Source organism: Bombus pyrosoma, linkage group LG6, assembly GCF_014825855.1.
Source record: "Bombus pyrosoma isolate SC7728 linkage group LG6, ASM1482585v1, whole genome shotgun sequence".
In the NCBI taxonomy this organism is placed as follows: domain Eukaryota; kingdom Metazoa; phylum Arthropoda; class Insecta; order Hymenoptera; family Apidae; genus Bombus; species Bombus pyrosoma.
In genome coordinates, this window is record NC_057775.1 from 5,332,043 (window position 1) to 5,357,782 (window position 25,740).

A 25,740-nucleotide genomic window follows, 5' to 3' on the forward strand; every position below is an offset into this window, starting at 1 on the left:
AGTTTTCTACAATACACGTACAAATTTTCTATAGTACCTGCGTGAACAAATACATTCGTGAATCATTTTATCAATGTCTATAGAAAGATATTGAAAATGATTGAAAACGAAACTCCAATATTGACCTCGATAAATTGTCGTTAACTGGTCATATCAGTCCCATAATGCTACCCACTCGACCGCTTGGTACATTTCATTGAAGGTATATATAGACGAACGGTATTTCGCGATAGTTGTTGCAACGGCGTAGGGAACGTCTCATCTTAATAACACCGAAGCGTTACCATTATTGCGTAACGCTTACGACACCCACTTGCGGCCATCCTCCGGCCTACTATTTTATTTGCACACGACAGGGTGAAACGGCGGTCGACCACGCCAGCACACGCAATCTGCGAACACGCATGATACCAACTGACGACGTTTTTCCCCTTTTTTAGTTCTCTCTCCGTGCAATAGTCGCGCAGATAACACGATGAAGATAACGGGCTGCTATTTCCGTAATTGGGTCTGCAAGGGAATGCGACACGACCCGATTGTACATACGTTCGACGAAACAATGCGACAAAAGAAACGTTGAAAGGGGAGAAATAACGGGAAAACACGTCAACGAAGAAATTATCGAAGAAAAATTGCCTGTAATTCCGATCGTGCGAATGTTATGCGTATTGGAAACTTTATCGCGTAAATCAAGATTGGAGCCGACTTCACGATCCTTTCAAGGCAGTGCTTGCCAATCTTCTTTCAATCTCGACTCCCTTTTGTGATAGTTCCGGGTAGGTTCCATTCCTTCGATTGTATTTGTAAAAATACGAATTTCCATAAACATCTGTAATCCATTTATAATATTATTTCGAACGTCTGTTTTACGATAATTTATCAATTAATGGTATTAATAGTAATGTTTCGTTCAGTAGGATAAACATCAGTATTCTCGTCGTTATATCGTACATTATTTCCACGTCCTTTGCGTTATCTTATTCGTTTGTACGTTCATTCCTTTTATTTAGTTGCGCAATAAAAACATTGGACAAGGAAGTCAAGCGATGAAAAATAGAACCTACTTCTAACTAGGTCTACTTCGAACTCTAGATCTAATATGTAGGCTCTACATTTAATGACATGATGGGCAAATGATGGTTGAAAATGTGAACGAAGGCATCACAAAACTTGAAAGATCGATTATTGTGTCGAAAATAGAAATTTTTGTTTGATTGCCGGAATTAACATCGTGTGTTGCAAATTGAGCTTAACTAGCACTTTAAAGGGCCAATTAAATGGTCAATTGCGGAGTACATCTGCTAATAGATGTTTGATATCTATTTGAAACTGCAACTCTCTGGATAATGATTACAATGGGCGATGTCAGTTGACGTAAAAAAGAAATCATTACAAATGGTAGCTGTCTTATTGTTAGATCGATACATTGTATTACTCAGCAAAGTAGGCCTTTTTCTAGTACTTTCCTTCTGTAAAATATTTATCGTTGTCTGGCTTGTAACTATGCATACGTGATACGGCATAGCTAATTTTCGATTCTTCCTCTGAAACTTCTTTTTTTTTTTTTTTGTATATAGTACCGTTAGATATACATTCTTTTAAAGGAAACTTTAGGTAATAGTTATGAAAAAAATCTAACATGAAACTTAGAAGCGTTATAATTCTTCGATAAGTATATATCCATAAAAGTTACAGCCGTAAAAAGTTGGTTCGTATCTCTGTTATTTTCATGGTTCGCGCGACGATATTTTGTTGAACAACCAAGATTTTTCACAGTTTTCTTCGTCGCAGCTTACGTTCAACTGGATTTGCACAAGGTATTACTTCTATATCCGCCCTACACATAAATTTCTCGATAAGACCAAATGATCTTAAGTTAAAATCTAAGTTTTAACGTAATCTAAAACAAAAGTCGCGTATTTCATTTAAATTATTAACTTGGATTAAAACTTAGATCAAAAGTTGTACAATTTATATTAACTTGTTGCGCTGTGACATCTTGCTAATTAATTTCTTTTATAGAAACAACGTATTCGTATGAAATATCTTCTTGTATCGTTTGCCACGTATTTTACGTGCTAGAAATTTTTACCCTTCGTACATTTTATAACGACGTTTCAGTATTATTATCAAACATTAACATCGCAAAATATTCTAATCGAAAGAAGCGAACTGACACAAAACTATTTTTCCGCGTGTTGCAATATCGTAAACCCTTGACATTTAAATACTTGGCCAGAGTTTCGTGGGAGGGAAATAATTTCCTTAATGAAATTGGTCCATCGAATTCATACGCCTCTATCTTGTCACGTTATTTCAGTTCTGTTGACTTTAATTAACAATCGTGCACGAAACTTCGTACGATAAGATCCTTAAATAATCCACCAATCTATCTCGATGGTTATATTAAGTAATCGATTAGCTTACAAATAAGAAACTTGAATTCACCTATTCAATAAATTTATGCATATACAAATCGCGAACTGTCATGTGAAGTAAAACATGCAATATCTTTTATTAAAATACTATACACACGATCAATTTAATATTAATCTATTCTGCGATATGTTCGTTTGTATCATTCATGCATTTCCAATAATTCATGCCGTGTCTAATCCCTTCTACGTCCACATATGTGTTCGATCGGCACATAAATTATATTCGTACGTGATCGTAACAAACGGCTGCGTAAACTATCCATTTCTCATCGAATTGCAATAAAGAGACTAAGAATAGAGAGAAATGCGTCGAGGAAAGCGAACAAAGTTCTATGTGGAACTATAATACAGTCAATGCAGTGCAAGGTTGCGGAGTTTTATTTATCTGTATCGACATGTTACTAGTTTCTATTTATAGAACGCGAAGACACACGTATATAATTAAGCTATACGAGACAGACGATGAATGCACATTCGTAGAAAAGCATAATCGCTCTACTGAAAAATTAATCGCGTGAGTCGTTACGGTCGATCGTGTCGTACTTTCATTTCTTCCGCCCTTTACTTTTCGATCATTAGAAATATATTTGTCGATTCTGATGGTTGTTGATCCTTTGATCACTATAAGCAGAAGGTGACAAATTTTAATACAAAACTGTATTTATTAAATTAAATATTATATTATATAGATATGAAAAGATACGATAAAAGATCGTACGATACTCACGCTGCTGTCAGATTATCATTGCAACCTTTAATATTATGTCTTTCATTTTATACATATGCTATATGTGAGTCATCCACATTTTCAACTTATACACATATATTATTCAAAATTCTGTGGTCTCGCGTCTTTTAGCTCGTTGAACGATCGATATTTTTGAATCTACTCGATCCATCGAGGATAAGCAACTATCCTTTTTTCTTTCATTAAGCAAATGAAATCTCTACGAAGAGATTATCCTGCAAAGCATTATACATTTTACGTTATCAAGCAAATTATAATTTCAAATACAATATAATTACGTTTACAATACATCGTTTTCGTATACTGTTAGGATACAATTTTTAAAAAACAATTAAGTAATATTATACATAGTTAAGAGTTTGAAACGAAATTATTGAGGTATTGTTACATGACAAATCTTCTTCGTTGAGCTACGTAAATAATTTTTTTTATTGGATTTTCATTGATATCTGTCATTAAATTCTCTTACGTTATTCAACTCGGTTGCCTATCTTCGCATCTTCGAAGTTCTCTGTTTATATTAGGTTGTCCGAAAAGTTTCTTTCGTTCCATGAGGAAATAATAGACGCACAATAGACGCACGTTTTTTGTTTGATATTATTTTGTCGAATTACGTACGATCCATTTTATTCTGTTGAGACAAACACCACGACATTTCGCAGACTTGGTTTCACGTTTGTACGAAGGTGCACTGTTGTAAAAGACACGTTTGCGAAAGGAAGACACTTTCCGGACAACCTAATAATATTTTCTCTTAGATTTAGTTCTTGATCAAGATCGCTCTCGCGTTACAATTTGCCTATTTGCAAAGTTTTCACGCGTATAAAAGTTTGATGAATGCAATTCGACGGTCGGTTGCATGCTGTTTCTGCCAACGAATCGTGTGAACAATCGTTTATCCGGCGGACACGACATTGAAACGTGTAAATTCAGCGCGCGATATAATTTAATCATGAGAAATGTGTGGATATCGAAACACGATATTTTATATCTGGATAAAACGTCTCTTTGTGTACCGATCGTTTAATTGCATAACTGAATCTTGCGTCCGGTACGTTCGTCGTGTGCGAACGTTGATTTCCGCCGATTAACAGTCATGTTCATTCAGCTCTATTTGTCCAGAATCGCGCGGTGGAAAAATATTTTCACGGATATCGGAAAGTGTACCTTTTCCCCGATTTTGTTTTCACGTTCGTTGATTTCATTTCATCGAACAATGTTTGCAGAAAGATTTTCCATCGTCAGGTATACGGTAAATTAATTTCTGTCGATTTAATCGTTTGACATATCGTTTGTAGAATATTTCGATTTTTACCGTTTGACCGTTTCAATCCTTTGACGTCTGAACTATACGCGTAACTTTCTTTTATCGCAAATTTTCTTCCAGATATTTAGAAACAAATCAAACAACATGTATTTCTATAAAGGTGGCAGCGAATATTTTGACTTCTCCTCTTTACTTCCTCAACGGATGGAAGACGAGACGGGAATAGAATGTGGCAAATTAATATCGTCATTGTTAAATATTTGCGTAGGCGAGAGCAAATCGATACATTGCCGGGGGGATAACATCGAAGGGAGCAACATAGCTAGAAACTTACTAATTGCAAGTCCTCGGCAAATTCCCAAAAGATGAAACATCGTTTAATTGACAATAGGACGGACGTTCTGTTAATAATTCGACTGTTCTTAATCTAAAAATGGCACGATGGATTGTACCGTAAACTAACACGACTTTCGTACGTAATAGAAATTTTGCTTCGACTTATTTTTAGACCTTAACCCAATAAGGACCAAGCAACAGATTTATCATCGTACTTTAAGTTTTATAAAATTGTAGAAATGTGTAAGAAAGAGCGGTGAAAATTGAGCATATCTTTAGGCTTTCCTTCAATAGGCGCACTGTTAATTGTCAGAATGCAAATAATGTTGGCAACTAAGTGATTGCGGATTTTGTCATTAGGTGGTATTGACAAAATCAGCAATCACTTAGTTGCCAACCCAATAAATCAAGAGAAAAATTTGCAAATAAAATGTTACGTTAACGCAAAGGGCAATGTTGGCTTTCGAAGTTATATTTTTTACTAGAAATATTTCATACAATTTCGTGCACAAATGTGAAACTAACAAGTTTGACATTTGAATATGATTTTGCACGCGTATCAAATTCTAGTAAACCACTTGTTGCATTGTTTATACCGAAGGTTTAATTTACATTTTTATGAACCAAATAAATAATTTTCATGAAAAACAACAAAATGAATTTTTATGGAATGCTAAAGACGAATAGACTTCATAAAATATTGTCAGACATTTTAACATGTTCACGGATATTTATCTGCGTGTGTTGCTCTTATCAAAGCAAATTAAAGCTGAAATAGTAACAAAAGTATTAAGTTTTCATTTTTATTGCTATTTCATTTTAATCAATTTTATTTTTAGGTCACTCAAAGACTTCACTGGCAAATACAATAACACAAGTGAGCAAATAAATATTCAGTCAGTACATCATAGAACAACTTAATTAATTAAATAAAAAGCGATTATATGGCAACCTATGACTTACTCTCGGTCTTTATTTTCGCTTAATCTGTCATCCATACTTCTATAATCTTCTTTTCCATATTGGTCACCGGAATAGTTTACTACTAACAACGTAATAAAAAATGTTTAAGTTGCAAATTCTCATATATAAAAATACTAATTTTTAATTTATTCTTGTCCGCTTTAAATAACCATCGTTTCACGTGCTATCCTCACACATCGAGGTCATCTGCCTCTTTCATGATTCTATATTAACACATGATTGGTGTGGCGCATCAATTGGTGCCATAACTGAAGAGGCTTCGCGTGAAATAATTACATTGCGATCTCTGAATATCGACAGCGTTTAAGCCTTTGCACAGAATTGCACAACTGCAATGTTCTAGGAAATACGCGTTATCATTGTACTATGATAACGTAAAACCTGTTTCTTACGTCACTTTTACCGATGAAAAATGAAACAGAAAGAAAGGTTGCTGTTTAAACAAATTTCGAATAATTTATAATTTTTTTCTTTACAAAAGGAGACATTCCTTTTTTATAAACTTTCGCTGCAAGAGTATGTTAACGTTTCTGGTTGATCAAATCCTAAAAATTCTTAGAATGTCAAAGAGTTGAACTTCCTGTTCTCGACACGGACGAGTCACCCAACCTTCACGTTTCCATTGTCCACGAACCCTATTCTTAGTTTTACTCGCAACCACGCAGAGTTTAATTCCCCTATCCAAACACAGCACCGATTCCAAACCACAAATCAAATCTCCAAATTACTACAACCACGTGGAACAACAGCAGTAAAATTGCTGGCCGATCCTCGAACGTTGTTTCTCGAAGTTGCCCGCATCCTTGGAGCGTTGCTCGCAGCGATGGTCAGCAGAGTACAGGAGGGTAACGTCGTTACTCAATCGAAACGGTACACGGTGAACGGAAAGTTGTCGCATAGTGGGTCATTCCCAGGCGATCGATGTTACTGCAGGTAGAAGCGATCGACGGCTAAACAAGCTACGAGCATACGGTTCGCAGGTTGCATAATTCATGCAGCGCCACGATACGGGATAGGATGCTCAGTCGGCGTGTACCGCGGAACCACGCTCGTTCGAATTTCCTGTCGATACATAAAAGCATTTACGATCGTCAGGTGGCTCGTAAATATCGCCGCGGGACGCGTATGACGTATCGTCCATCGACTGCACCCTACCGATTCGAGATATCGGCAAGAAACGTTGAACGGTAGGATGGAACGCCGATCGATATTCCGGGGAATTGAATGGAGTTTGTTAATACGATGGCCTGCGATTGATTTCGTCGATTTCGTGATCAGCCAGGATGGAGAGAGCGCGGCCTACTCACCGATAGCACGGAAGAACATGGAATTGATAGCTTTCAGGAAAATCGAGAAAACTTTATTAATCACGCGACTCTTTCTATTTGCAGATAAGCGCGATTGTGGTTTTAAAATTTCAACGTTGAACGGACCCACCTCGAGTCACGTGACTAAGGTACCTTCGCAGGTGAAATTTTCATCCACCTTCGATTGTTTCTCTCTTATATACGCTAATTAATATTAACCATTGTACTTATCCAATGACCGGTTGCCAGAGATCGGATCAGAGACCAGAATTAGATTAAAGAGTTTCGTCTAAAACCACATGAGACGTATTTTATTTTTCATATGGGAGTATCAGGATTTCGATATGTCCAAATTTAACGTTATTACACGTGTACCGAGTAAATTTTCAAGATATGTTTTTATTCAAAACAAAGCCTCAAATACAGAAACTTTATTCTATATTATTTTCCTTTTATTCTTTTTTATGAGAAATTATTATGACACCAGTTACCGAACACCCTGTATATCGACGATAATTTGAGAACGTCCAAATACTTATGGACGATGGGATCGGATACTTGTACATAAGGATCGCAAGCGATGCTTTCGAGGAAAGACGAAACATCGAGCGGCAGCTTACGAGTCGTGACGTCCCATCTATCCGACGCGACGGTAGCGCGGCTTATGCGGTAGTTTGCGTGACGTGCCCCGATGTACAGCGTTCCTTTACCTCGGGGGTATTAGCAACCGTTAGCGCGACGACTTTACGGGCCGTTAATACCTGGCGAATCTTACGTGCAACCAGGGAAAGCCGGGTTATTACCACGATGTTGCACGAAACCTTTCTATCTCTCTCTTTCTCTTAGACCGTTCTTCGCCCCCACTGTTACAGACTACGTAAAAGCACTGCGGAACAGCGAGCCGCGCTTTTCAGTTTATCGAGAATCCGTCCGTTACGGGAGCAACGTCTTTTCGGTCGGAGATTATTATGCAACGTGTCGTTTAGAATAACAAATTTAGGTTAAAAGCTACTCCTCTTGGTGCAGGTAAAGCAAGACAAGGGAAAGATGTGATTGAGTTTTGCGAGTAAAATGAGTTGGAAGGTTTTATTAATTTTTATCCATGTTGGTACAAAACAACGGAATTTAAAATTCTGGTAAAATAAAAGGTTTCTTTTTTATTCGTATTACGAATTAAAATGAATGAAAATGGAACGTAGTGAGATCTATAAATTATGAATTTAATTATGTTACAGAGTACATAAAAGGTAGCACCTGTAGACGCCTATGAGAATTGATTGACGTTGTTAACTCTTAACTGATACGGTGAAATCAAATTTTAATATCCACTTATAATTATAAGATTTAATTTAGTTGAAGATTAACGGGACTTTGCGATATGCGTTCTTTAGAATAGAATTGTAACAATGTTTATAACCTTTGTAGTATTCTAGAGCCTCGGAGTAACGGTTAAAGGTTAAAGGTATGGATAACTCGTAAGTTAACTTTGTGATTGAGAATTCACGTGATTCCTTAGTTTGGTTGTAACAGCTAATAGAATGAAATAACGTTTGATCGAAAGATTCTAGACTTGGACAAAATGAGAGTTTAGGAGAGGAGTTGAGCGATTGTCGGGGGCGGGAATAAACGGGCCGCATGCAAGTTCAGGAAATTGTCAGAAGACCGGTAGTTTTACGCTTCTGCCTATACTTACAGTCACCGGAAATACATCTTCAACGAGAAAATGAAGATCTAAAAATAGTTTTCTAGGTAAAAGTATTTTTGAAATTCGAAGCGTATATTTTTTGAAAGCTTGCGTTCTTTCTTTGTCCATGAAAATTTCTCCCACGCAAATGCAAAACTTCTGTTTCGTTAATTACATTCGTAATAATCTGGAGTTTCGTTAAAGTATTAAATTAGTTCTAAGATCAGAAAATGTATTTTTTATAGAATTTTATTTATTTTTCAAGTAAAAACATTTTTAATTGAAGCTTTCAAAATGATACGTTTGCGTTGCTATAGTGACAATAGTCAAACCAACTAAACGGTTAATTGTTTTGTCGAATTCACCTGTCGAAACGCAGAAATTTATTTGCTTTAACATCAAAGTTTATGATTCGGCGACGCGTTTGTTAGTGACAGGTTTTGATTTTGAATAAATACGCGGAAATTCAAGTTCGCAGCCAAAAGCGATAGCTGATTTTCAATGCGCTGCATGTCTTATTCATTTTCTATATTTAATCCCTATATTTCAATGAAGTATTCCATTTCTTCCAAATATTATTTAACCATTAAAGATACTGTAGAAACCTTTTTATTCGAAGAAAAAGGAATCCAAGTAAAGTATCGAATGTCAAGTTCGATTATACGTAATAAAATGTATTTTAATATTCTAATAGAAACTGAATCGTGTGATACTTATAAACCCGCAAAAACATAATATATCGCTGATAAATTCTGCTACGTAATATTACGATGCATAGTAATACGAAAAGCTCATTGTTGTGTCTTTTTGAAAGTGGAGTCAGACTAAGTATCCTCGTGCCCGGTAATGAGCAATAAACGTCATATAAACCGTGAAATTACTGTCAGCAGAGAATTCAAAGACTAATGAAAATGAGTTTCTAGAAATTTCTGTGGTCGAATAAATGTGAATAGTGTTGAACAGGCGAACAGTGGGATCGTCATTGTGTTCCGAACATCGCGTGGTAATTTCATTAGCGGAGTTGGAAGTCTTAAACGGTTTCGTTTATTAATTGGTGAAGTTAAATGAAGAATTAAGGGCGCAACGAAGATCTGCAGGAGAAATAAAGTTTCTTGTAATCTCTTCGAATTAGTTCGAATAATCTTGTTTGCAGATTAATTTTTATCTCTCATGAAATATTTCAACAATTCTTTCTTACTGTAGCTGTCGTATACAATTTTACTTCGGTTTGGTTATATTTCGAATGGGTTTCTCAGCATTTGGAAACAAGGATGACTTATGGAATTTACTTGATCAAAAAGGCCTCATATATGGCACAATGTAACTGAGTTAGCCGCGAAAACAGCGAACAAACAGTAAACAAACGTGAACTCTAAAGTCAACAACTTAAGCTGATTCTAATTCAGCTTAGAGAATGAACACGGTCGTTAGAGCAATTTAATTCTGAAGATAAAGGAGTAATTTCAGTCCTTTGAATGTGTTTGAATTTCATCAGGGGATTTTCACCGCTTGTTTGTTGAGTTTTCTTTTCATGTTAGCTCTACTGTCGCGTTATTTGTAACCATCGAAAGCGATATCTTTCTTTACTTTTCTTTATTGATTCGTCGATCTTCAAAATATTAAAAAAATGTACGCTCAGACACGATTTCTTTGGTTATCTACTTTAAGAGTTAATTTCATCGTTAATTTCATCAACATACTTTAAGAAATTAATTTTCCCAGCCAATACTTGAACGTTCTTTCTGGATTTCAAAGAAGACATGCTTCTCATCTCGAAATTTTGCGACGCGACGATCGGCTCGAGTAGAGCGTTGGTTGAAGGAAATAGAGGCAAACAAGCTGTGACAAACGCGGAGATCGGAAGCAGGAAGACGAAGAGAATGGACCGGGGACGAGAATGTTCCCCTCAATTTATATAGATTGCTCCGAGTGGCGTTTCGGGTTCAAGTAACGAGATACAATTCCGTAGCTGGACGAGTATTTCCTTCCTGAAGTGGAAAATCCATTACATGGTTAGCCGTCGAGCTGACCGAAGGGAAAGTAGACGATACGTAGACATATATAAACGTTATCTCATTAGACAATGTTTCGGTGTTGATGCTGATGGGTAGAAATGATTATCGTCTTCTTCCAGCGATATATCTTTTCTTTAGGAAAACTTTTGTCTGATAAAAAGTGAAAATTATTGACGTTTTAAACGTATGACATAATATGACATTTAATACCAGAGGAAAATTGCAATTTATTCTACGAACATATTATTGTTACATCATCGCAGGTGAATATAAAATATATAAAGCCCGAATTGAAGGTTGAAAACTTGTTATTCTGTTTTGCAACTTTGTGTTATAAGCGTAGGTACATACTTTTCATACTTTTTGTTGTATAATAATAAAACTTGCCAGTGGCAAGCAGTAAGAATGTCTAGAAAAGTATGCACCTACGTTTATAACACAAAGTTGCAAAACAGATTAACGAGTTTTCTACCTTCAATTCGCACTTTGTATATTTTATGTTCACCTGCGGTGATGTAATAATAATATTTTTTATGTACACGGATTAAACGATTAATAGAAGGTCTAATAATTTATTCGAAGGTAGCTAAATAATATTTGCGACGAAAACCTCCATTTTACTGAACGCACTGAGACATGGATAATACATAAAATTACAAGAAAAAGTTCCCGGAACTCGTTACTGTGAATTGACCTTTTAGCGAGGACCGAAACGGGAGCGTAGTCATTAATTTCGTTAAAACGAAGAAGTTTCCCCTTTCCTTTGATTGCTAGGACTGTGTGTGCCACGTGCTAATATCCGATTTCTCCTGCCGCATTTTAGAAACTGTATAAGTTTTATCTCTTAATACTTGTACATAAACAATTAAAGAAAGTTCTTTGAAGTTTCATTTGCACAGCTTGTTATTGCATATAAAATATCGCAGCACGTGCCTAATTTTCGAAAATGAATTGCAAATATGATATAAAAGCTTCATTTGTCGAAGACGTATTCGTCAAATTAATGTTTGTTGATATCTTTGACACTTAGAAGTAACAATTTGTAAGGAAGACACCTTGCACAGTATTTCATTTTAAATTAAAAATATGTACCTTTCTTTTTTAAGGCAATTCTTTCAAAAATGCAATATTATTATCTTGATTCATTAAAAGTAAAACCAATAGGAGATTATATAAATTCCTTAATAAATTCTAATTGATCGATTTTCGTAATTGGATAACATTGTCAAGGACGATAAATAACTGGAAATGCGAAATAAAAAGTGAATGTAAAAGTCTGCGAACTGAGAGGTCGAGAAATGAGGTTCGCAAGTCTGAATATTTCAGCTTAAGATCAAAGGGACTGATTCGTTGACGATTGCATCGGAATTTTAGAAATCACTCGCGCATGCAGATTAGTCCTATTGGTTGCGAATCAATTCGGGGACTCCAATTATACTGGAAATGTCAACGCTCTAAATTCTCTAACCACATTTTAATTAAATATCGACAAATGGACTTTGAGCTAGTGGAATGCTGCATTTGGATGATTAGTTTACGGTTTATCTATTCAAAGTGGTTGGTTCTCCCATCAGTAAAAAGTGAGACGGACCAAGCTATGCACGCATTTAATTTCAGATTCTGATATAATGATATATTTAATTATCTGTTTGTAATAATATTGTTGTAATAATATTTGAGCTACTCGAGCACTTTATCAATTTTAATCTCAGACAACATTGTACGATGATTTTAACCGTGTCCTGAACATATTTGGACACGTGCCCGGCCAATAATGTGATATTATGCCTATAATAATATTTTAATTGAAAAATGTAAGAAAACTTTTGTCCTGAACAGTACAGGAAACGATAAATCTGTACAAATTATTCTCGCATTTCGAATATGAACAGAACGTTCATACGAACAGTGGTATGGCCAGCAAAATAGCTGCTAATATCCACTTTAAACGAAAGCATTATAATATAAAGCCACAACATTCGCCTGAGAAACAAATAACTCATATACTTCCACGTAAACGGTCAGCCCTCTCGGTATCGACCGCCATTAAAAATTTATCAAGCCACCATCCTCGTTATTCACATTCAAGCAAAAAACAAAGAAATAGCCGATATACCTAACGAACGATTTATTCGCACTTTCACGCCGTCACCGTCCAAACGTTATCTTCATCGTTCTGTCAAGCTCCTTATCCGTCCCGCGAACAACAAGAAAAAAAGTTGTCGTTGCCCGACCGATAAATCAAGCGAACAGCACGATGGAAAATGTGTATGGATGGCTAAAAAAATAAACGATAAAATTGATCACTATGGCTACGAACAAATTATAACCCACAGTCATTGGTATTCACGAATAGTTCTTCCGTTTGTCATCTTCTTCCATATCTACTATTCGCGAATGTGTTCATGAAATATACATTTTTGGAACCAAAGTTCTTACGACCAGAAACTGATGGAAATAATATATTAATCGATATTTTCGAGCAAACTACTAATAATTCTTGAATTAAACATAAATCAAGCTAGTATAACAGATTCGAAATAATATCATATTCATTCGTAAAAACGAAAATTGAATAGGTAGACTTTTACACAACGCAGAATATGTGTTAGAACTTTTGATACAATGGTAGGAAATATTGTATATAGGTAAATCGTTTAAGCGTCCATAACTCTCTTTTGCTTTGCGCAGTCTAATAATTACCTGTCAAACTATTCCACAACTAAATAACACCAAACTAACTGAGCTCGGTAGTATTTAAAAATAGGTCGTCGCTGACATATAATAAAATATACTTCTCGTGAATTTAATATAAGCAGAGTTTGAAGAAAGATCGTAAAATCGTCATAAAAAGTTTGCGAACATCTTGCAAGCGGTGTTTTGAGTGCGCGCCTTTAAGCCGCCTTCAGTTCGCTATGATATCACTCATGACTGACTAATCCGGATTCGTTGGCCTGAGGATATCCGATGCCCGATGCATCACGCGGTGCAATCTAACTGAAAGTTTTGGCACAAAGGTAGTGCACGTTCACGAACGAAAGCGTGCAACGGCGCGCAAGCTTTCCGTTTCCGATTTCGCGCGTGCTCACACACGTTTTCTCTGGCATATTTCACATGGTTAGTCACACCCATACCTCGACCAATAGATCTTGTCAGGAACTTTTGCTATAATTTTGCACGTGAGAATCAGACTGACACAAGCAGTTTTTTCAAGTTAAATTATATATACATTATAGCACTAGCAGAATAAGTTAGCGATATTAGTGTATTTGTGCTACTTATAAGTTTGTAAATTTCTTAAATAAGGCGTTTGTAAGTTAATTCGATCGTGCAGGAGATCCCTGGTGCAATTTGATCAATAAATTTGTACTTGTACGTAAAGTCATAATACTTCTAGAAAAACGTTTCATTGCTGTTAATACTTAATCTTCTTGCCATAAGTGGGACCAAGTATCCTGTTAATGTTAGAATGAAACACGAAGTATGCCCGTATCGCTATCGCTCGTAATATATGGGTTCAGTAGCGATATTGATTAACTCCATAAATTGAAAAGCAGAAAAATGTTAGTTACAAATATTTCTTAAAACTTACCTGAAAGCTTGCGATTTATATCGCCTGCAACGAATAAACTTGTGAAATGGAAGTAACTGAGTTGTTTATTTCGAGAAGTTAGACACTAATCACCTACTCGGCTAATGAAGCTGAAAAATTTATAGAAGGCGGAGTCGATGAGTTCGCCTATCTTTCTGATAGTCTCGTAATACGATTAAAAAAAAAAGTAGAAAGATTCTGACATTGAAATAAGCGAAATATCGAGAATACAAAAGTTGTCAAGGTAAATGTTTAAATGCATCGAAATGAAGTGCCGAATGTACGAGATTAAACCTGTAACTGGCGCAATTTGCATAATGCTGTAAATGATGAGTTTGGCCGAGAGTGAAGCTATTTTGACGTAGGTGTCTAATGAATTATTCAAATTTTGACACCGTGCGTATAACTGAAATCTGTGGATCGCTTCGAGATTGAACGAAATTGAATCGAGTGAAGCATATATGAAAGCTGAATCTGGTGTAGGAGATAGTTCCATCTGGATGGTCAACTTTCACCACTTTCATACTTTTGTATTTTAAATAATTGAATATATGAGATATTAAAAAGTGTATGATACGATAGATTGTAATTGATATGAAAATTGATATGATCGGGAGTTTTAATTTCGCGAAGCTTCGACGGTACTATAATAAATATGTCCTCGACAACGTCATGCTAGTTGACAAATCCTCGAGGACGCTTTCAAGGAAATGGAACCTCCTCCGAGACCCTCCAAAATGTCAGTTATAGGTTTGTAAGCGAGCGAAACATACGATAACCGATACAGCTTAAGCTATATGGCGAAAATTGTTCTGTCAAATCAATCAGCGTTGGGATTTCGATTGCAAAATAATTACGATTCCTACATTCGTTGTACACTATAGATGTCTATGGATTTATGAGAAATTTAAAGATGTAAAAATGTGTAAATTTATGATAGACTTATGATACTTATTAGATGAAACAAATGTGTATTTAAATTACATAAACATTCACACGGCTGTTGTTACAATGGTAATTAAATTATGATCACATAAAATTATAATTTTCATCCATATCTCCATTTCATGTAATATCACGTCATATTTTCTTTTTTCATTACACATTGTTACAAATTATTCATTATCACGCGCGTTACTCCGAAATTACTTAGGGCAAAGGAATTTAACTCTAATCTAGTAAAAATCGCAAAAGTGCTTTCAGTAAGAGCTTAAATACATTATGAGCATTGGTAATTGTTATACTACAATATACATTCCTTTACCATGTTATTAACGTCTATACTGTGGTATATGTTGTATCTATTCATTGTTCTTGTTGCGCGTACTACATTCGTAGTTTCGTTTTCTGAAATTACGACGTTTTCTTCGTGGCGTTTATCTTTAAGAGATCCATAGGATAATCTATAAGAAAGCATAATCTCGTTAGAAATTAATAATTCAAATAACACAACTGAAATGAGAAGAATATCTAAACTGAAGATACCACAAAACATGTTCCAACGATAATTACAATAATCGCATATTCGCCTCAGCCAAACAAAGGACTCTCAGAGTATTAAACTTCTTCAAAATTTAAACTTGCTGTTTTTTCAAACGAAGAGCTTTCGAAAAGCAGCAAAAAGCCGTAACCCTGTTCCGACTATAACATGGAATTCTTTTCACGCCATCGTTCGCTTGATTACACTCGAAAGTACAACCACGCTCTTGCAGCGTGACTCTCCAAGGCACAAAGGTTTTCGCGTGAACATCCCTTGATCGACGATCGATTCAAGAGCCTGTTTCGTGCGAATGGTCGTTGTCGTCGATGTTGATCCAGTGATGACACGCGACGTTATGAAATAGCGGCGCATCGTTCAACTGACTGAAAAATAACTACCAATCGGAGTTACGTCCCTCGTTGGAAATGATTAGGCTATTAGACGGTCGCGGTTGCAATAGTAATGCGAACCATTTGTCTGGTAGACTGATTTTGATTTAACAAACGATAATAGGAGTGCTGTTGCTTAATAATGAGAACAACCGGCACGCTGCCTCGTGAGAACTTTCGACGCGAATGCGTTTCATAGAAATCCACCGAACTGCGATTGTTCCACGCTGCATTCAACGATATTTCGATTCGTGATTAGCTGAATAAGTTGGATTGGAAAAGTTTACCACTCTCAGAGGAATTGTTTAGTGTTATACGATTTATGAGAATATTAGAAATTGAAGGGATTTTGCTGTGATTTGGTACAGCTAATACTTTTTTACTTACGAAAGAATACTATTCTTTGCTATAGATTGACCCCTGGGTCAAGAGGGTTATTATTGTCCTGCCGTTAAGATATCAAGTTTTGAGATGTGAGAAGATGTCATTTAAATAAGAATGACATTAACAATTGCAAGCTTGTGACATCAGACGCATAACATTGAAAATTTGTTAATCTCGATACTGTACATAATACTGGATTTGTTCTCAATAATTAGAATTACTTAATCTATGAAACATCAAGTGGTAATTTTAATTTCTTCTTCTTTGCAGAGTTCGTGTTGAATATTACGTGAACGAAAACACGTTCAAGGAACGACTTCAGCTGTACTTCATCAAAAATCAACGTTCGAGTAAGTATACCGAGTATAGTTTTTATATATGAAATCAATAATCGATAAATTGATACTTTAAACTACGTATATTGGTAGATATTTCAGAAATATGTATAATCCTGTTCTTTTCGAAACATAAATTTTGATTTCAAAAAGTTTAGTTGCAAAAAGGTAGTATTATTATTAACCGGCTGTAAACGACTAAAACATTTGAATTGAAAAATTTGTCAAACACCTGACCGATATTTTCAAGCAATTACACGAGTAGAAATTAAAATAGTTAAACGCACAAATAGACCTTTGGATGAAATAGATGAAATAAATGAAATAGATGAAATATATTTTATATTGATTTAGCCTATTTGTAAATTCGTGTCCTCTATTCAGATGCATCGATACGTTTCGTATGAAATGCCATGTAATAGCTTATACCGTCATTCGCAGGCAGAGTTCACTGTCGCAGTTTTAAATAGACCTTTCGGTCTAACGCCGGAGTTTCACGTTATAACGGTACATGCGAATATACCTATTGTGCCAATATCATCTCGTAAATCGTGTTACGTTTTTCACTTTACCTGTAACACAATGCGGAACACCTAAAACTGATCGATCACGAACGTGCTTTTATCAGAATAGCCTAAAAATAGTTTGGTTTTAGCTTGTCTTTTCTTCCATTGCTCGTCGTGTGAAACATTTTTGTGGAATATTTCATTAATAGAAATTTATCAGTCTCTTCGTTCATTGGGCAGAATGTAGTCAAATTAATTATCAGGATTGTTACGTGTCAATTAACAAAAATTTTCTTTTTAGACATCGAAATTTCGAAAACTTGAATAGAAGATATAATTTTATTGCATTTCAACGTGTTAAATCTCGAAAAACTTTCAGGAACAGGTACGAATATTTGATTTGTTTGTTGCCAGTTCTCAGAGAAAAGATAATACACATATACAATCTGTTCACATATTGGTTCAAGATACCATATTTTGAGCTTATTTTTTTTTAACTCGTTCTCCATGAACATCAAATTGGTTCATGAAAATATCTTCATTAATAACAATATCAACGTCAGGCAATTTGTTAGTGTATTACATTTAAACTGTTACATCCATCGATTTGCTATTTCCTTAACTTCAAAACGTAATCAAGTAGACATTTTTTCTCCTTCGACAATTCCACTTATACGATTACTTCCTTGAAATTACCATTCCATTAACTTTATTAAGATGTAACAGAAAGCATAAAAACACAAATTTTCATTACTAGGTGATTAATTCCCTGTCTGCAAGCAACCATTAATAACGAACTACATCACATGACGTATCTTTTTTCGTGGATCTAACTACAATGATTAAGCTAATTGTAAGAAATAAAACAAAATCTTTAATCCTTTTTCTCCAATGGTAATATTTCAGTTCGTGTGATACGAATTCTCATAAGACGTTAGATCTGCTGTGAGTTGCAAAATTATTCGTACAATTGAGAATCTAATAAAAGATATAAAATGTAATACGTGTTTCCCCCAAGAAAACTAGCATTCTTTTTACGTTATAACTGTGATGAGTTCCTTCGTACATGCAAATTGAAACTTTTTCTTTAATATCTTTTACGATTTTACTATCACAGAATCTTATCTTATATTTCTAAATAAAAATGATTGAAAAGTTCTTAATTTGATTATTTCTAAATTTTTGTTGAGCTTTCGCCTGTGCAAATAATTCTATCACTCACTATACATTATATTATGTCTGCGACAAAATAAACCCTCGACGAATGATCGCAAAAGGTCATTCTGTCTGCATCAACGCGCTCGAAAAGATCGGCAAGCTTTTGATCGTGAAAGAGTTCAGGGTGCCGGAAATTCTTTTTGGAGACATGTTGCTCGTTGCATGCCAGAAACGTAATTTCGGGAATGGCATGCCATCGTGACACCGACAACCATGTAGATGTCTGGCAGCGAGACATAATCTTTTGAAGCTGCTGGCACTAGCAGATAGCGGATGTCGCGCCGATATCGTTGCTCGATCTCCCTTGGTATCGATTGTTTGCATCTATCCGTATGCCTAACGAAAGATCGATGCCCTGCCATGTTCCACAACGCTACGAGGGGACGATTAAAAACGGTTCTTTGTAGATCGTGAATATCGATACCTTTCCACCTGGGCATTCTTTATCCGTGACAAATTCATTCTACCGATTTTCTCTTACCTTTACCCTATCGCGTGTTGACGTGTCGTGATAAAAGGATTCGACTAAATTGCGCGTTTAAAAGTTAAAATAAATGTTTTACCACTATGGAATTAGGCAAATTTTACAAAAGAAACATATTAAATGGGAATTTTTATAAAGTCAAATCCCACGTTATTGTTAGTTCCAGTTGTATTTATTTACAATTAATAATGATTTTTCGTGTTTCAGGTTTGAGGATACGATTGGCTAACTTGTTCTTCAAGCTACTAACATGCTTCTTATACATATTCAGAGTGATCACCGACAACGATCCAACTTACGCAGCATGGTGAGCTTTGTACTCGACGTTGTTATTTTAATCAACTCTGTGTTCTTCCAGCCATTTTCAATGGTTAAAAATTTTCTGAAAATTGAAACAATATAAAAATGATCGTTATGAGCATATGTCAATTTCTTCGACGAGTATATGTCAATTAATTCCTTTTATACGATGAATTTTTTATTTTTAATATAATCAATTTTAATTCTATCTTAATTATCTCTTGCAAAGATATCAAAATTGTACGTTCTTTTCTTTTTCTTGAAAAAAAATTCCTACCAAATATATCTTCAGCCAATCAAGTAAAAAAATATTTTAATCAAAATAATTCTACAGTACCACAAACAAAGAAAAGATTTTCTCTATTATTTCATTTTGTTTTAACTCGGTAATGTTTCACTGCAATGCGACAATGAGAAAGAATTTCTACTCGAAGACGAAGGAAATCATTTCAAGTCGCGAGTCGAAATTATAATATTTCTGAAAACGAGCTATCATAGCCGAAAATAAAAGCGAGATTAGACTTCCCCGGTTGATATACCATTTTCCTGCTACAAGTCTCTAACATTCGCGATATTGTTTAAGTACTTTTAGCCTTCTTACCTTCTTATGGATCTTCAATTTACTTTCACGTTATCTTCTATCTGTCGTGTTATCGAAATTACTGTCCTTCGGCGTCCAATATCTCTCCACTCTTCCTTCCAACGTTGCATTCCTATCTTCTTTCATATCTTTATTTCTTGAGTTCTTTCTTTACGACAAGTAAAAGATTACTAACATTGTTATAACATTGCCTCTTTTTTTTTTAATCTCTTCGACATATAATTGGATTATTTCGTCGTATTTAATCTTCAAATTCTCAAACTCCATAGTACAATTAGTCAGATACCATAGCAGTGCGCATTAAACAGTTGCCCCGTCGTTATAGTCGACTACCTACTTTCGAAAATTTCCGTGAAATTATAGCGCGTACGTTTTTAAAAAATTTGCTTTGTGCCCGAGTTTCTCTTCATCAGCAGTGCTTTTAAAACTCAGAAAAAAAGGCAAATTTCCATTTTTTTTTCTTTCAGTTACGGTTGCACGCCCGGCAACAAAACCGAGTTCCTCGCGTCCCAGAATCTTACCGAGGAGGAATTTCAAGAGCATCCGACCATCAACTGGGACGCGATTTTATGGGTGAGAAGGCCGTTGGAATTGTGGGTCGTCCAGGTGATCCTGGCAATAGTATCACTTACGGAAGCATTGCTGCTCGCCTATCTGGGTTACAAGGTACGCATCCTTTCATTCCCGGGAAATTTGATTTCACGCACAATACTCGATTATGGGACATGCGGCAGCTCGTCTGAAATATCTCGTTTCTCCATTGTCGCACAGAGACGTACGAATTTTAAATTAGGTAGTACTTTCCTTATTTTAATACTTTATTCTAACGCCATTCGATATTTTAAAGAAAATAGCTAATGTAACACAAAAGTATTAGAACACTCGTAGACATCCTTTATGAATATATTATGTGTTATACAGAACATTAAAAGATGTTATTAGTGCTGTAAAGACACCCGACTGTCGTGATTATATTGATAAACAAATTGAAACAAATCTAAAAATATATATAGAAATTACAAGATATTTAGTAGAAGTATATATTTCACAGAGATGATACAAATATTTAAAGTACATCAAATTAATTATACGTTATATTAATAAGCCTCGATTTTAGTAGGACCATTTTTGACGTTTGTATGTTTTTTACTAAATATATTTGAAATATAGTTGGATACTCAGATTAGAAAATTACCGATAAAAGTTACAGTATCTTCCATATTTCAAATGGAATCACTCATTTTCATCAAATAATCCTGATACTATATCTTAAGAGCTGGCAAGAACAATTACCTTGCCTGAAATATATGTAATATGAAGGTAGACTTTTAAATCAAATTGCAAATATTTCAGAACATGGTACCTACATTAACACGACCAAACACTTAGCTCAATTTTTCATATATTAAACCCTAATAATAAATTTTCACATAAGATGCACAAATAAATACATTAACAGATTTCGTTCGACGAAGTACCATTTAGAACCTAATTGACCAGATGCCATCTGTAGAATTACATTTGTCTGCAGGACATCCGTCGATGAATTCCATTTTCCTTCCGACTTTTTCTGTGCGACAATAAAGCAGCGAGTTATTTTACACGTCTGGCTTTCGTATATACCTCTTGGTCCTTTTCCTCTCTATGTGTTTCTCTCTTTTCATTGTTTGCTTATGCATGGTAGTCGGTGTACGCTGGTCTAATCGCCAACCGTTCCGCTACTGACTGAACGAATTAGACTAAATAAAACGGAAGTCGAAGGTTCGCGTTGACTGGCATTGAATAGCGTGATGTATGTAACAGAGAGTCAGAAAGTTAGAGATGCCAGTTGGCTGACTAGCTAGAAGCTTTTCCAACCAATTTACTGGCTTCATAGAGGGTAGCTTTTTCCTACTTTGCTACGGATTATAATTTTTTTTTTTTACTGCAGCGAGCCAGGAAAATTCACAAAGAGCTCTCTCTTTGTTCGGTGACTAAAAACGCATCCTACGAAGGAGAGATTTTGCGGCAAGCGCGAAATATTTGATTCTTTATACGTATTCTGACGAAACATTCCTAAGGAGCTCGCTTTTATTTTACGCGTAATAAGAAAAATTCAATCGAGCCGTCTGAAGTCCTCTTGCGTCTCCTTTTCGTTGCTCTCGAGAACATTCCGTTCAGGCAACGAAATTTTCTTTCCACCCGTAAGGATCACTTACTGACTGACTATGTTTTTTTTTTTTATTATATCGTTTATTTTTATTTTACAATTTGTCCAGTGGGACATTAGGTAAAATGGACTGACTATGTGTTTCGCTTTTAAAATTTCAACTTTGCTATAATGGTCATTGTGATTCATTGTATACCTATGTGTACGTATGTATAGTCGGTCACAAAAGTTTACGGTATCTACATACATCTGTTGAATCTGTTGAAACAGCTCTGGCAATATTTTTAGTATCAAATTTTACGTTAATTGGATCGAGACTCATGTTTAAAAGAAAATAAATAAAAAGAAATAACACACATTAGAAACAAGATACATCAGATTTAATTTAAAGTGCAAGACAGATTTAATTTAGCCGTTGATGAAATGATCATGATTTCTGGTGTAATTTTCTAGTGTAAAAAATTGATTCTCCGTTTCTCTCGATGAATCGGTCACACACAATTCAATGAATACACATAGATTTTTTTGACTGACTGTACGTGTTATTTAGATTATATTCGTGATAAATATATTTGTAATATAAAAAATTGATGTGATTTTTGTTCTTTTATGTATTCGAGTTTTTCTATTGCAACTAGCACGAAATTTTAACGCCTCCCTGCTTCTCGCTCAGTGTTCTCGTCGTTCTGCAATTTCGTCCTGATTATTTCTCAACTCGACAAATCGATGACGAGCTATCATATTATAGATAGATAAATATTAGCGTGAAAACGATTTTTCTGGTTTCTAGCCTGTCAAACTCGATCGAGTTATAAACATCCTGCACTGAAAGTTCGGGCACGATCCTCGAGAAATAGAAAACCAATGCAATTTCACTGGTGCGATATAAAATTTTCCAAACTTCGGCTCGACTTGACGGTAGTCACAAAACACGTCGGCTTCTATTCAAAAGTTTTTCCTTATTTCGCTTCAAAAGTAAACCGGGAAATCTGTGGAAGACTTACGAACGCATGAAAGTTCGACTTGAGTAGTTATACCTAAATTCCAATTTCATTTCTGGCTGCGAGCACTTTTGTCCAAAAAAGGACGTTTAAGAAATCGAATATTTTTATTCCATGCCGACCGCTTCGTGGATTTTCTCGCGGTCCGATGTGATTTGAATTAGAATATAACACACTTTGCCTTTCAAATTTATGGTATAACACTATTTATAAGTTATATAAGATATTTACTTTCCAAAAGGATATTGTTTAATACATAGGTAGCTGTAGAAAAATATTTAGACTTAGGCAAGCTAAGGCTAGTAAGATTTGGGTTAGGTTTCAATTAGGTTCGAAAGTTTGAATGTTTGCTTTAGGGCTCGAAGAAATAAGAAATATATATAACGTGTCACGCAATTAGTGTGAGTTTAATGTACTTCCTGTACGATTAAAAGCAGAAAACTTGTTTCGTTATGATCTATTTTACAACTGTCACGATACATTTTCAAAATTAATTCTTTCTTTCTTAACAAAGGAGGCGAATTCTCGTTTCTTCCGCGATTTCTTCTTCGAAATTGTTGCCTATTGATGCCTATTTGTTCAAAAAGATGGATAATATAGACAAGAGCATATACAGTAAGTGTGTAAAGTATAGAGAGATATAAATTATATACAAAGGTTATTAGCCTGTATGATAGTGAGTTAAAAGTTCAGAGCCATATTATTAGTGAAAAACGTAAAATAAGAGCATTTCTTTTTTAACTGCATATGCAAAGCACCAAGAAGCAAGAAAGTATAATTTTAGTAATAAAGAGAGAAAATTCCATTTTGTATATCTGGGTTGCATGGATCGTTACGTCAAAAGAAAGATTACAGCAATAAGAGTTTGAACTTTGTTATACTATTTAATTTCTCTTTTTATCGCCTTTTCTCAACTTTCAACCGATTCTGCGATACCATTTACTTTTATGTAAGTGCGTCTGTTCTACTCTAAACTGTAAATTTAATATAAAAAATTTCTGCCAAAGTCGTGACTGCCGGTCAAACATAGTGTTCAGCAGTGTCTACTAAACTGCTACATCTTGTATTTCTGCTTGTTTAAATGCCGTGAAGTGATCATAACAAATTTCTAGAATTACTTGCATGGAAAAACGTTCTTTGTTGACGACTCAGCTACTAATGTGTCACAGAAATGAAAATGGTGAAACTTTTCAGGAGATTCTCTTACAGATCAAAGGCTCTTCTATTGAAAATAATACCAAGTATGATTCTATTTAATTGTCATTAGGTTATGGGATTCATATACGTATGCCTTTGATGATATTCAAAGAATATTACGACGTATAATAGTAGTTTACTTTCAGACAAGTAAATTCAATCTGCAGTAATTTATTTAATCAAACAATAACTAAAATCTCCTTCCAATAAATGGGGTTCTACTTTAAATGATAGTGGATCTACGTTATACCTAAAATAACGAATAGGATGGAATTGTACATCAGACTTGGCACTCGATATTCTTCATCTACCCTTCGTTGATATACGAGGCCCAATGCCAAATTTCTTTCTCGTTGATCAATTTTACAATTTATTTCGTTCCAATTTTTCGATGAATGACATCGATGCTTTTGTTTATCTTATGTGAAATTCAACAAATAATCCCAACTTACTCCAATATCAGACGAAACACATTAATCATGAAATCGTCACTAATTTTTTGGATAATCCAACGTATCATAAATTACATCAAAATTCATTCGTAAACTTCACAACCTTGCCGTGCGAAGACATAAAGCGGAAGCAAGTCGATTGCGAAAGTCGTAGAAATTACAAAGAAACTCATAAAACGCAGTTACTGTCATCGATGCCCGTGAAATTATCGTTCACCGCTGGTGTTGGATCGTAACAAGCCGGTTGCCTTTGCACGTGCAGGATCCTCGATAACATCTCTAACGATGTGTTGCGGTCGCCGATCGGTGGTAGCACGCTATTCGCTAATCGAACATTCCGGCGACCCGATTCGTCACGTTCTAACAACCGACAAACTCGATAACGCTACGCTGATATCATGTAAAACGCGATGATCGAGCTGCTGCTCGTACCTATACGCATTCCGGTTGTAAAATTCCAAAACACATTCCTATAGAGTTCTATGAAACTCTGATGCCATACAGAAAATCGTCGATTACGAGAACGAGAAACAATCTTTTTTTTTTTTTAATAGTCTACGTAGATTGTTCTTTTTCTACTCATTTTTCTCTTGTTTCTTCTCTATATTGCTGTCTTGCATCATATTCATGGTTTAGCGACGTCATTAAAGATATAGTCGGTGTTGTTACGTTACTATTATTATTGTCATCGCAGTTACTGTTACCACGGGATGTTATTGTCACAGTTTCGGATTTATTCTCTTACGTATGTTCCACCCTCTATGGGAGCGTTTCGCCGATAATACTTGTCGTCCCTGTTAGCCGCCGTGTGTTTTTAATATTGTCCGTTTTATGGACTGACGCGGCGATTTTAAATCGCGAAGTTATTGTAGT

The 25,740-nt window shown here is 35.3% G+C and overlaps 1 protein-coding gene across 12 annotated transcripts in view; it reads left to right on the top strand.

Moving 5' to 3' along the window:
• LOC122568223 (potassium channel subfamily T member 2) overlaps positions 1-25,740 on the top strand; it is a 203,790-nt gene that overhangs the window by 137,456 nt on the left and 40,594 nt on the right. For all 12 annotated transcript variants that reach the window (XM_043727721.1, XM_043727717.1, XM_043727712.1 and 9 more), the window contains 3 exons: positions 16,895-16,974; positions 19,375-19,474; positions 20,536-20,734. In XM_043727721.1, the coding sequence (XP_043583656.1) occupies positions 16,895-16,974; positions 19,375-19,474; positions 20,536-20,734 (379 nt within the window). The remainder of the gene's footprint in view (positions 1-16,894; positions 16,975-19,374; positions 19,475-20,535; positions 20,735-25,740) is intronic.